The sequence below is a fragment of the Hypanus sabinus genome, chromosome 21, assembly GCF_030144855.1.
Source record: "Hypanus sabinus isolate sHypSab1 chromosome 21, sHypSab1.hap1, whole genome shotgun sequence".
NCBI classification, from domain to species: Eukaryota; Metazoa; Chordata; class Chondrichthyes; order Myliobatiformes; family Dasyatidae; genus Hypanus; species Hypanus sabinus.
This window is the reverse complement of record NC_082726.1, coordinates 56,575,071-56,589,357: the sequence shown is the minus strand read 5'-3', so window position 1 is coordinate 56,589,357 and position 14,287 is coordinate 56,575,071. Positions and strand designations below refer to the sequence as shown.

At 43.1% G+C, this 14,287-nt stretch overlaps 1 protein-coding gene across 7 annotated transcripts in view; it reads right to left on the bottom strand.

Moving 5' to 3' along the window:
- LOC132379074 (sorbitol dehydrogenase-like) overlaps window positions 1–14,287 on the bottom strand; it is a 95,601-nt gene that overhangs the window by 19,396 nt on the left and 61,918 nt on the right. For all 7 annotated transcript variants that reach the window (XR_009507287.1, XM_059946611.1, XM_059946607.1 and 4 more), the window contains 2 exons: window positions 12,286–12,461; window positions 9,685–9,806 (listed from right to left, as the gene is read on the bottom strand). Coding sequence is in view for 6 of the 7 variants with exons in the window: in XM_059946611.1 (XP_059802594.1) it covers window positions 9,685–9,806; window positions 12,286–12,461 (298 nt within the window). In the remaining variant the exon portion in view is untranslated. The remainder of the gene's footprint in view (window positions 1–9,684; window positions 9,807–12,285; window positions 12,462–14,287) is intronic.

The following is a 14,287-nucleotide window of genomic DNA, read 5'->3' as shown; positions in this document are numbered from 1 at the left end:
CTGTCAGCTTAAGGATATGTGATAAAATCATACAGCACAGGGATTAACCTATTAAGTCTATGTCCGAGTTCAGGAAGAGTTATCACCCTGCAATCATCAGGCTCCTGTACTGATGTGGATAATCTCACTCACCACATCTCTGAATTGATTCCACAATCAACAGACTCACTTTCAAGGACTCTACAACTTGTTATTGGTATTATATGTATTATATATGTACAGTCTCTGTTGTGTTTTAATTTGTGCAATTTGCCTTGTTTTGCATATCGTTTGTCAGTCATTGTTTATGTTTATTGTACGAACCAACTAACCAATTAACCAACCAACCCATTTATGTTTGGGCTGTGGGTAGAAACCATAGCAAATCATAAACTCAAGAGATCTTGCAGATGCTGGAAATACAGAGGAATACAGACAAGTGAAGTCAGAGCCAAAGTAAAAGCAAAAGAGAGGGCATACAAGGAAGCCAAAGCTAGTGGGAAGGTAGAGGATTGGGAAGCTTTTAAAATCTTGCAGAAAGAAACTAAGAAGGTCATTAGTATGGAAAAGATGAATTATGAAAGGAAGCTGGTGACTAATATCAAAGAAGATTCTGAAAGCTTTTTTAAGTAAATAAAGGGTAAAAGAGAGTTGAGGGTAGATAAAGGACTAATAGAAAATGACACTGGAGATATTGTAGTGAGAGATGCAGAGATGGCAGAGGAACTGAATGCTTACTTTGAATCAGTCTTCACAGTGGAAGACATCTGCAGTATACCGGACATTCAAGAGTGTCAGGGAAGTTAAGTATGTGCAATGAAAATTAAGACTGAGAAAATGCACAGGAAGCTTAATGGTCTGAGGGTGGATAAATCTCCTGGACATGATGGAATGCACCCTTGGGTTCTGAAGGAAGTAGCTGGAGAGTTTGCAGAGACATTAACAAGGATCTTTCAAGAATCGATAGATTCTGGCATTGTACCAGATGAATGGATGATTGTAAATGTTACTCCACTTTTTAAGAAGGGTGGGAGGCAGCAGAAAGGAGACTATAGGGTGGGAGGCAGCACCCAGTAGGAAGCCCCACAAAGTCACAGGGAGCTCCACACAGACAATAATGGGAGGTCATGGTTGAACCTAGGCCATGGGATTTGTGGGGCAGCTGTTCCACTAGCTAAACCACTTCAATCATTTTACTAATTTTTCAAAAAAATTCTTTTTCTTGCAGGTATTGGAATATGGAAAGCAAAAAGCAACTGCAGGAGGCAACATAAGAGGAACATGGAGATGAAGGGCCCCTTATCTTCTGACATACACTGAAACATCCCTGAAGTCCACATTGAGCTAAATTTATCTTATTTTTCTCTGAAAGAAAATAAAATTTAAACCTTTTACTTCTCATGGTCTTCCCTCTCATCTCTAACATCAATTTTGGAAATGACAGGAATTTTTGATTAAAAAAGGACTTCATTTGGTGAAAGTTTGTCTCAAAGCCTTCTTGATTTGTGTTAGTTGAGTGTAGAGTGTATGGGGTGTCCATGGAGGAGTAGCATCACTGGTGAAGGGGCTTGTCGTGTCTATTCTGGGGCAAATCACTCACTTCTGGTCCTCACTGGACACCCAGTTCCCATCTGTGGCTCCAAGTAGCTGTTTGCACTTGACAGCAGCCACACCCCGGTACACGGCTTTGACAGGTAGGCTAAACCAGGTGAGGGTAGCCAGCGGGCCTTATACCCCAGTGAGATAGGGATATGCCTATACTAGCATGTGAAGTCAGCTCTCGTGGTCTGGGTGGTTGAGATCAACAGAGAGATCTAATGGCCAGGAGGCATACTGAATCACCTTATGGAAAGCAATAGCAAGGCTCAGAAGACATTATGATTGTCCATTGCAACCATGGAAGACCCCAGTTTGTTCGTACCACTGGACCCAGAATTCTGAAGTTGAGAGAGTGGAACTGGACAGTGCAACAGCTTTTCCACTTTAAAAACTCTCCTACACAGGTTTCCTGTCTTTTTCAGACATTTTGGACAAGTACCATTTGAGAGAGCCAATATTGATGTGCTTCAATCATGTTCCTTTCATGCCTTCTATGGGCCAGAGCAGGGAGAGACTGAGAGACAGAGAGAAGCAAAGGGGGAGAGAGAGGGGGGAGAGAAAGAGGGGGGCAGAGAGAGAGGGGGGAGAGAGGGGGGGAGAGACAGAGGGGAGAGAGAGGAGGGGGAGAGGGGGGTAGAGAGGGAGAACGAGAGAGAAACAGGCAGACAGGACTGTTACCAACTGAGTTAAATTCAGCTATGTACAGTGCTTCTCGTCTGGTCGATCAAAATTCTTTCCCTTTTAAACAGAACTCGTGCCTATTTTTCTTTGGATTGTAAACCTTTGGTAAAAATACTGCAGAGATGAACTTAAATTTCTGCATGGTGCAAAAAGGGATCAGATTGCAGATCAGACTATTAACAACAAATTAAAAGGATGCTGCCTGGAGTACTTGCATGTAAGGCTTGGCTCTTACACAATCCTAAACAGAAGACTGAACTCAAAATTACCATCCTGAAAATATTTTACCACTACCTTCAGAAACAATTGCAATATTGAAATAATCTTTGCTTTAACAAATGTAATGTTAAGCTACAGAGTTAACTTGTCAGTGATGTCAAAGACTGTGGATTTTTTATGACATTCTCAAAAAATCAGGATGCTCTTATTGCCATACTGAGGGGGAGACACACTCCCTCAACTGGAGATGCCAGTTTTCAGCAGAGTCATCAAAGGACCCATCTGCCCTCTCAGGTGGTTATAAATTAGCCTTGTGAACTATTTTCAGAAAGAAGGAATTCTTTTACATTTTCTTGGCCAACTTTATGACCTTCACCCATAATGCATAATTTGGCTGATCTTTTTCCTACATGATGATATTTTCCATAAACTCACAAAACTATTTGCAGAAAATGCTGAAAACACTTAAGAAATGGAGCAGAGTGTGTGGAAAGAGTGATAGAGTTAGCATTCATCAGCTCTTTCTGTCTACGCATTTAAGATGGGGGGAAATTTCAAAGGAGATGTGTGGGGTAAGTTTCTTTACATAGACTGATAGGTAACACAAACAAAATGCTGGAGGAACTCAGCAGGTCAAGCAAAGTCCATGGAGAGGAATAAACAGTCAATGTTTCAGGCTGAGATCCTTCATCAGAACTGGAAAGGAAAGGGGAAGAAGCCACAATAAGTGGAGGAGGGGCAGGAGTACACACTGGCAGGTGATAGGTGAGAACAGGTGAAGGGGAAGGTGGGTGGGTGGATGGAAGAGGTTGAAGTAAGAAGCTGGCAGGCGATAGGTGGAAGAAGTAAAGGGGCTGAAGAAGGAGAAATCTGATAGAAGAAGCAAGAGGACAACAGGAGAGAGGGGCACCGGAGGAAGGTAATGGGCAGGTGAAGAGAAGGAAACCAGAAGGGGGATTGGAAAAAGAGAAAAGGGGAGGGAGAGAAATTACAGGAAATTAGATAAATCGATGTTCATGCCATCAAGTTGCAGGCTACCCAGCCGGAATATGAGCTGTTGCTCTTTGACTTGAGTGTGGCCTTATCATTGCAGTAGAGGAGGTCAGTGACAGGCATGTCAAAATGGAAATGGGAAGTCTAATTAAAATAGGTGACCAGCAGGATGTCCTGCCTTTTACTGTGTTTGATGAAATAATCTGTGCTGGGTCTCACCAATGTAAAGGAGGCTGTACTGGGAATACTGGATAATTCAACAGACTCACATGAAGTGCTGCCTCACCTGGAAGGATTGTTTTGGTATCTGAGAGAGTAGGTGGGTCCTTTGATGAAAATTGTGCCAACCATGTGGCTCTCCCTCTATATCGAAATAAGAGCACCCTGCCAAGTGTTTCCAAGTTTCCAGCATCTGTAATTTTTCCTTTAGATTTTCATTTAATATTAACACGAGGGTAACACGAAGGGGAACTTCTTTACTCAGAGAGTGGTAGCTGTGTGGAACGAGTTTCCAGTAGAAGTGGTAGAGGCAGGTGTGGTGAACTACATATACCTGTCTGGACACGCCCCCCCCCCCCCCAGCTGACTGCTCCTGTGGCTCCTCCCACAGACCCCGGTATAAAGGCGATTGAGGCCTGAGCCCTGCCTCTCAGTCTCCAGGATGTAGTATGGTGGTCATTCACTGCTTGTTCCTTCTTCCAGTCAATAAAAGCCGATATCTCGCCTTACATCTCAGAGTGAGTTATTGATGGTGCATCAGCAGGTTCGATTTTGTCATTTAAACAAAAATTGGATAGGTATATGGACAGGAAAGGAATGGAGGGTTATGGGCTGAGTGCAGGTAGGTGGGACTAGGGGAGAGTAAGCGTTCGGCACGGACTAGAATGGCTGAGATGGCCTGTTTCTGTGCTGTAATTGTTATATGGCTATATTAACTTATTCATTAATTGTTAAGTTTTTTAATATGATCTGGAGAGAAAAAAATAGATATCTTCCACTGCTAAACACAAATGATGATGTAGTTACAACTGTTTCGAATGTTAGCAACTTGTTGACTTTTCAGCACCGTTCTCCCTCAGCAGCTAACTCCTGTGCAGTCGAGGACAGCTATCAGTGAACCAGTAACACTACAACGTTCAGGCAATGGGGATGTGGGATTAGCGCAACCTGGGTGGTGAATAGTCAGCACAGCCCTGCTGGGCCAAAGGGCCAGTTTCCATGAGGCATCACTATACGACCTGACCCGGTAGTGAATGGATAGGCAACATAGACCCATGCCCTCACTTCAGGAAGTGTGATCACCTATCTGTACTTCTACTCCCTGAGTATAGGCAGAGACTGAAGACTGCAGCACCAGCAGTGAGGACTAAGAAGGCTTGGACAAGGGAAGCACAGGAACGCCTACAGGACTGCTTTGAATCGGTGGACTGGACCGTATTCAGGGATTCATCTTTGAATCTGGATGAGTATGCTGCAGTTGTTACCGACTTCATTAAAACCTGTGTGGATGAGTGTGTGCCCACAAAGACTTACTGTATATTCCCAAACCAAAAACTGTGGATGAACATATGTCATCTGCTGAAGGCTAAATCTGTGGCATTCAAGTCTGGTAGCCCAAGCCTGTACCAGAAAACTAGGTACGATTTGCAGAGGGCTATTTCAAGGGCAAAGAGACAACTTTGAACAAGGTTGGAGGCGATATCAGATGCACAGCAAACTCTGGCAGGGACTGCAATACATTACTTCCTACAAAGCAAAACCCAACAGTATGAATGTTAGCGATGCTTCACTACCAGATTAACTCAACGCCTTCTATGCACGCTTTGAAAGGGAGAACACAACTATGGCTATGAAGATTCCTGCTGCCCCTGATGACCCTGTGATCTCTGTTTCAGAGGCCAAAATTACACTGTCTTTAAAGAGAGATAACCCTCGTAAGGTGGAAGGTCCCAACGGAGTACCTAGTAAGGCTCTGAAAACTTGTGCCAACCAATTAGCGGGAGTACTCAAGGACATTTTCAACCTCTTACTGCTACGGGCAGAGCATAAGAAATAGGAGCAGGAGTAGGCCTTCCAGTCCATCGAGACTGCCCGCCATTCAATAAGATCATGGCTGATCTGTCTGTAAACCAACACATCTACTATAACCTCCAATTCCTTCAGCACCCTGGGGTGCATCCCATCAGGACCAGCAACTTATCTACCTTCAGGCCCTCTAGCTTGCTCATCGCTATCTCTTTAGTGACAATGATTTTATTGAGGTCCTCACGTCCCATTTTGTCCATCACGTCCTTCTTTGGCATATTAGATCTGTCCTCCACTGTGAAGACCGACACAAGATAGTCGTTCAATGCCTCAGCCATTTCTTTATCACCCAATATCAATTTCCCCTTTTTGTCTTCCAAGGAGATCCACGTTGACTTTAGTCACCTCTTCCGCTTTATGTATTTATAAAAACTTTTGCTGTTTTTATATTTTGTGCTAACTTACTTTCATACTCTATCTTCCCTTTCCTTATTTCTTGTTTACTTATTCTCTGTTGCTTTTTAAAGATTTTGCAATCCTCCAGTCTCCCACTACTCTTTACGACTTTGTACATGAGCTTTTAAGTTGATACTATCTTTTATTTCCTTAGTTATCCAAGGCTGGTTCTCCTCACACTTACTGTCCTTACTTTTGACTGGAATATACTTTTGTCGAGCACGGTGAAAAATCCCTTTGAAAGTATTCCACTGTTCCTCAACTGTCCTACCAAATAGCCTGAGCTACCAATCCACATTAGCCAACTCCTCCCTCATCCCATTATAGACTCCCTTGTTCAAACATAATACACTAGTTTTAGATCTAACTATTTCATCCTCCAACTGAATGCGAAATTCAGTCATACTATGATCACTCTTTCCAAGAGGATCCCTCACTACAAAATCGTTAATCTTACCTGTTTCATTGCACAGGACTAGATCTAAGATAGTATTTTCCCTTGTAGGTTCACTAACATGCTGCTCAAGAAAGCCATCACGGATGCATTCTATGAAGTCATGACTTCCTTGACCAACCTGATTCACTCAATCTATGTGGAAGTTAAAATCCCCCATGACAACTGCCATTCTGTTCTTACAAGCCTCAGTTACTTCTTGGTTAATCGCCTCTGTCACTGCAATATTCTTACTAGGTGGCCTAAGGACAACACCCACCAGTGATTTTTTCCTTTTACTATTCTTAATCTCTACCCAGGTGGACTCAACATTCCGCTCTGTAGATCTTATATCATCTCTCACAATCACCCTGATCTCATCCCTAATCAAGAGCACCACTCTTACTTCAAAAAGGCAAGAATTATAGCAGTGCCAAAGATGAATAATGTGGGCTGCCTTAATGACTATCACCCAGTAGCACTCACATCAACAGTGATGAAATGCTTTGAGAGGTTGGTTATGACTAGACTGAACTCCTGCCTCAGCAAGGACATAAACCCATTGCAATTTGTCTATTGCTACAACAGATCAACAGCAGACGCAATCTCCATGGCTCTCCACATGGCTTTAGACCACCTAGACAACACAAACACCTACGTCAGAATGCTGTTCATCGACTATAGCTCAGCATTTAATACCATCATTCCCACAATCCTGATTGAGAAGTTACAGAACCTGGGCCTCTGCACCACCCTCTGCAACTCGATCCTCAACTTCCTAACCACAAGACCACAGTCTGTGCAGATTGGTGATAACATATCCTCCTCACTGACGATCAACACTGGTGCTCCTCAGGGGTCTCAGGGGTGTGTGCTTCACCCACTGCTCTACTCTCTGTATATGCATGACTGTGTGGCTAGGCATAGTTCAAATATCATCTACAATTTTGCTGATGATACAACCATTGTTGGTAGAATCTCAGGTGGTGACGAGAGGGTGTACAGGAGAAAGAAATGACTACTAGTAGAATGGTGCCACAGCAACAACCTGGCACTCAACATCAGTAAGATGAAAGAGCTAATTGTGGACTTCAGGAAGGGTAAGACGAAGGAACACATACCAATCCTCATAGAGGGATCAGAAGTGGACAGAGTGAGCAGTTTCAAGTTCAAGATCTCTGAGGATCTAACCTGGTCCCAACGTATTGATGTAGTTATAAAGACAGTGGCTATACTTTATTAGGAGTTTGAAGAGATTTGGCATGTCAACAAATACACACAAAAACTTCTATAGTTGCACCGTGGAGAGCATTCTGACAGGCTGCATCACTGACTGGTATGGACGGCCTACTGCACAGGACCGAAAGAAGCTGCAGAGGGTTGTAAATCTAGTCAGCTCCACCTTGGGCACTAGCCTACAAAGTACCCAGGACATCTTTAGGGAGCAGTGTCTCAAAAAGGCAGCGTCCATTACTAAGCACCTCCAGCACCCAGGGCATGCCCTTTTCTCACTGTTGCCATTAGGTAGAAGGTACAGAAGCCTGAAGGCACACACTCAGTGATTCAGGAACAGCTCCTTCCCCTCTGCCATCTGATTCCTAAATGGACATTGAAGCTTTGGACACTACCTCACTTTTTTTTAAACAGTTTTTCTGTTTTTGCACATTTTTTAAAATCTATTCAATATACATAATTGATTTACTTGCTTATTTATTATGTTTTATTTTATTTATTATTTTTCTCTCTCTCTCTGCTAGATTATGTATTGCATTGAACTGCTGCTGCTAAGTTAACAAATTTTACATCACGTGCCGGTGATAATAAACCTGATTCTGATTCTGAAATACTGGCCCAAAGCATCAATTATGTATTCCCCTCCACAAGTGCTGCCCGATCTGCTGAGTTGCTCCAGCATTGTATGTGTATTACTCAAGGTTTCTGGTATCTGCAGAATCTCTTTGTGTCTGTGAACTGGCAGGCTCCTTGTCCCATCTACAAAACTTATGACAGCATGAACTATGTGTGGTGAATTTGAAATGCCAATCTCAGACAATCAGAGCCCTTTGTCTGAACATACACTATTTCTAAAACTTCCACATACTTGTTTATTCACAGTTACAGGGTCCATTAGACCATAAGACATAGGAGCAGAATTAGGCCAATCAGCCCATCAAGTCTGCTCTGCCATTCCATTTGAGGCACCACTGTAGCATGGTGGTTAGCACAATGCCATTAAAGCTCAGGGCGTCGGAGTACGGAGTTCAATTCCGGCACTCTCTGTAAGGAAGGTTGGATGTTGCTTCCCGTTTGTACATGAGTTTCCTCCAGGTGCTCTGGTTTCCTCCCACAGTTCAAAGACATACTGGTTAGTAGGTTAATAGTTCTTTGTAAATTGTCCCATTATTAGCCTGGGATTAAATCGGTGGGTTACTGGGTGACATGGCTTGAAGGGCTGAAAGGGCCTGTCCTGCAATGTATCCACAAATAAAAATAAATAAAATCATGGTAATTTATTATCCCTCTTAACCCCATTCTCCTACCTTCTCCCCATAACCTTTGACACCCTTACTAATCACGAACCTATCAAACTCCACTTTAAATACAGTATACCCAATGAACTGGCCTCCACAGATGTCTGTGGCAATAAATTCCACAGATTCATCATCCTCTGGCTAAAGAAATTCCACCTTGTCTCTCTTCCAAAGAGATGTCCTTCTATTCTGAGGCTGTGCACTCTGGTCCTTAACTCTATTGCTATAGGAAACATCTTTTCCACAGCCATAGTTATAAAGAAGCTGTTCTGTACCTCTCCAAATTGGCTCGATGCTTAGCATGATCCTGGGCTGGCTGGATGGGTGTTCAAACTCCTCTGAACCATCTTCTCCCCTCCAAATCATCCATTCCAACCAGCATGGCTCCAACTTCAAGTGCCTCGATTTTGCAGCGAACCAGCAGCGCACATCTCTCTAACTCACTTTGCCCTCAGATACCGCTACCTTATTTGGAGTGATAGTTTACCACAATTTACTTCAATAAAGGGTTATTATTAATGCTTTTAATTGAATTCCTTTGCTTTTGAACTACCAGTAAGCTGTCACATGTCTTTGGTAGCACCATCTTAAACCGGAAACCAGAATTAATACCAAGAGTCTGGGTGAAAGGAGTAAATGGGGTGAGCATAAGATTATTGTAAAAGGGTTCAATGATCAGCAAGGATTCAGGGGCCAGATGGCTCATTTCCTTGCTCCCTGGCTCCGTGTCTTCAAATTTGAACAGGCAAAGATGTTATCAATACTTACGTGTTACAATATTTGAAAACTCCTCGAATATCCACCTCTCGAATAATTGCCTCGGATACTGGAATGTTCATCTTTTCTTGCGTAAGACCAACCAGAACCACAGACCCCACTGAACGTGTAGCCTAGGAAATAATGTTTGAAGAAACAGGATTAGTGATGCTCCCTTTCTTATGCACTACAAGTAATTGAAGTATTTCAAAATGATAAGCTCCTGTAGCATACAATAATTGGAGGGCATTTGATCAAGGATTAACAATCAAGGGTCAACTTAATTCATCATATGCATATACTTACATGTATTAAGGATTTATGATGGTATGTTGGCCGGGGCACAACATAAATAAAAGACTACGTTCAACTTTTATAAAGTAGAAACAATTATATAAAAATAGAGTTTAAAGTACAGATATGGAATAAAATGTGTATAAGTATTTTCCATTTTAAATATTGTGTACAAATGTGGCGCCATGTCAGCAGTTAGCATGACATTATTACAGCTCAGAATTTGCACATTTTGTCCATTATTGCATGGGCTTCCTCCAGGTGCTCCAGTTTCCCTCCAAAGTCCTAAGAGCTATCAGTTAGTAGGTTAATTGGTCATTGTAAATTGTCCTGTGATTAGGCTAGGGTCAAGTAGGTGGGTTGCTGAGTGACACGGTTTGATAGGGTGGAGGAGCCTGTTCCATGCTGTACATCAGAAATAGATTACAATAAAATAAAATAAATGTAGTTGCCTGAGCAGCAGAAGGCAGTCGTGCTGCACCGGGACTGGTTGGCACCATATTGGCCCTTGGCCACCACCGTCCCAGCAAGGCTGGAGGAAGGAAGTAACACTTCCCTTGCCAAACAGTGCTTCCCATGGGGGGAGCTACAGATACCCCACAGCACCCTAGGCAGCATCCTCAACCACCACTTTTGGACTTTGTTGTGGACTCTGGGGTTGCTGAGAATGGCTAATCCTTCAGGTGGGGTCGTGTAGAATTCCGGGGAGGGGGGGGGTGGGAGTGATCGGCAGCCCACCCCTGCATTCCTAGTGGCCAGTGCTATTTATTGTTCTTGTGTTAAAATGCTTTTGTGGGATTATGGTGGGATGTTCAGACTCATTTATTATTACATTTTAGCTAGAGTTATACCTATAATGCCCTGGTTCATATTTTTTACTATTATGCTGCATGTATTGCATTTTGCGCTGTTCTGTGAGAGCTGCTTATTTTCAGCTCATGTTTGGGTTATTGTTGAAGACAAGGGATGAAGAGAAATATGTGCCATCCAATTAGGATGGTCAGATTAAGGGGAGGCTTTTCTGGTGAGGGACACTAAGGTTGGGCTTGGAGGTTTTGTTCGAGAGGAGATGAAGAAAGAAGACACTGGGGAGAATCAGTCGTAGCATAGGATCCGATGGGAGACCCATTTGGTCATGATGGATTGCAAGCGACATTCGGGAGGTGATGTGAGCTTTCATGTTGACCAAGGGCCCAGTGCATGAGTGACAGAGAAGTTCAAGATGAGCTCCAAATTGTGCATGTTTGATTGTTTAATTAGAATGGGCCTTTTTTTTGTTATTCTTTGCTAGCCCTTTAGTTAAGATTAATATATAAAATTCCTTTAATCATATGCAGTGCACTGTTTGTTACTTTGTGGTATTCATTTGTAACAGGGTAGCAAATGACACAGCATCCACACAGACAGGGGTTTAGGGTGGGATTGAGCGCGCCTCAATCTCAAGAGTTTGGTGAGGCCGGAGGTCGTCTCCCCTAGACTTACATAGCCAAGGAAACCAGGGTGTTTCATACAATTATTGACGTGTGTGCAGAACCCTGACTGTAACAGGAGTATGTAATAATCACCTTTCCCATCTGTATGTGACTGAGAGAGTTTACTCTCCAGGTCATAGTGCCTGGTCTGATTTTGTGTTTACTGCAATAAAAACACCTATTGAGTTAACCAAGCTTTCCTCATCTGTCATTATGGACCAAATGGTGTCAGGAGTGGGATTAGAAACTGATAGCGAGATTGAAGAGCTATGACGTCGAACGGCGTGCCTTAAGACCCGAGGAATAAGTTGAAGGACCGAGTAGTGCTCTGTATCCTCAGGCTGGGCTCCCAAAGACACGCCGCCATGGAAGGATTGGAAAGAGAGCCGACACCCAGGGCTCCTGCATCACTGGCCTGGATCTGCTGTCCCACTGGGGGGCCTGTGTGGACGTGCCAGGGGACAACACTCTTCCTCAGCACTGAAGCCATGGCTCTCTGGCAGGGCAGCTCCAGAAAGTGGACCGACAGCAACAGCCACCAGTCAAGTTCATTTATTGTCACACTTTAGTTTGGGTTATACAATTATTCACATGTGTGTTCACCCTGACTGTAACTGGCTATGTAATAATCACCTTCCCTGTCTTTATGTGACTGAGTGCATTCTCTCCCCAGGTCATAGTGCCTGGTCTATGTTTGTGGTTATTGCAATAATAATGGCTGTTGAGTTAAACGAGCCTTTCTTGCCTGTCATCATGAAATGCTCACCACAATGTGTAGTTTTTGTGCTCAGAAATACAAGGGTAGCTGTCAGCAAACACCATGGAGGGAAGCTGATGTGGTACTTACATACATGCCAGCCTGCATGGAGAACTCCTTCCCAGTACATTCAAAGCTTATATTCGGCATGGCACCAAGAACAGCCTTTACTTTCTCAGCCAAGATTTGAGGTGTCTCCCCGTTTACTTTAATCGTATAATCGGCCCCCAGTTTCTTTGCCATTTCCAACCGACTACTGATCACATCTTTAAAACAAAAGAGAGCCACCTTTGATGAAGAACATCAACTAAAAACAAACAGGATAGACAAAGTTAATGTTGTGTACTTGGATTTTTAGAAGGCCTTTGACAGGGTGCTGAACAGAAGGCTGCTTAATAATGGTATTATAGGAAAGGTATTGGCATGATATAAGATTGGCTGTCTGGAAGGAGGCAAAGAGTAGGAATAAAATGGGCCTCTTCTGGTTGCCTGCCAGTAACTAGAGGTTCTCTGCAGGGTGCAGTATTGGGAATGGTTCTTGATTTGGATGAAGGAATTAATGGCTTTGTGGCCAAGTTTACGGATAATATGAAGATAGATGAAGGGGCAAGTTGTGTTGTGGAAGCAGGGTATTTGAAGAAGGATTGAGACAGATTGGAGGAACGGGCAAAGAAGTGGCAGATGGAATGTAGTGTAGGGAAGTGCACGGTCATGAATTTTGGCAGAAGGTATAAAGGTGTGGACTATTTTCCAAATGGGGAGAAAGTTCAAAAATCAGGATTGCAAAGAGACTTGGGATTTCTCGTGCAGGATCCCCTAAAGTTTAACTTGCAGGATGAGCCAGTGATAAGGAAAGTAAATGCAATGTAGCATTCATTTTGAGAAGACCAAAATATAAAAGCAAGGATGTAATTCTGAGGCTTTATAAGGTATTGGTCAGACCGCTTGGAGTATTGTGAGCAGTTTTGGGCCCCCTATCTAAGAAAAGATGTGCGACATTGGAGAGGATCCAGAGGAGGTTCACAAGAATGTTTTCAGGTGTGTAAGGGTTAATACACGAGGAGCATTTGATGGCTTTGGGCCTGTACTCTCTGGAATTTAGAAGAATGGGAGGAATGGGAATGGGAACTTTCTCATTGAAACCTATCAAATATTGAAAGGCCTAGATGGAATGGATGTGGGGAAAAGGTTTACTTTATGGAGGACTCTAGGACCAGAGGGCACAGCCTCAGATTTGAAGAACATCCATTCACAACAGAGATGAGAAAAAACTTCTTTAGCCAGAGGATGGTGAGTCTGTGGAATTCATTATCACAGAGAGCTATACAGTCAATTCACTGGATATATTTAAGATGTGGATTCTTGAATAGGTTCTTGATTAATCAGGCATCAACAATTACAGGGAGAAGACAGCAGAATGGGGTTGAGAGGGATAATAAGTCAGCCATGATAGAATGGCTGAGCAGTCTCAATGGGCTGAATGGCAAAATCCCGCTCCTATCAAAATCAGAGTCAAGTTTAATATCACCTGTGCATGTCATGAAATAGGTTAACGTTACAGCAGGTAGCACAATGAGATACATGATAAATAAAGTAAACACAGAGAAAAGAAAAATTGAATTACACTACAGTAAGTATATTTATGTCTATTAAATAGTTACATTAGAATAAGTAGTACAAAAAAAACTGGAATGAAAATGTAGAGGATTAATGTTCATGGGTTCAATGGCCATTTAGGTATCAGATGGCAGAGGGGAAGAAGCTGTTCCTGAATCATTGAGTGTGTGCATTCAGGCTTCTGTACCTCCTTCCCAACAGTAACAATGAGAAGAGAGCAGTGGGTGTCCTTGGCGATGGACACTGCCTTCCTAAGGCACTGCTCCCTGAAGATGGCTTGGATACTATGGAGTCTAGTGCCCATGATGGAGTGAATCAATTTTACAAGTTTCTGCAAATCACTTCGATCCTGTGCAGTAGCCACCCCCTCTTCACCCCCACAACTAGACGGTGATGCAGCCAGTCAGAAGGCTCTCGGCGGTACATTTGGAGAAGTTTTTGAGTGCTTTAGTTGACAAACCAAATCTCCTGCTAG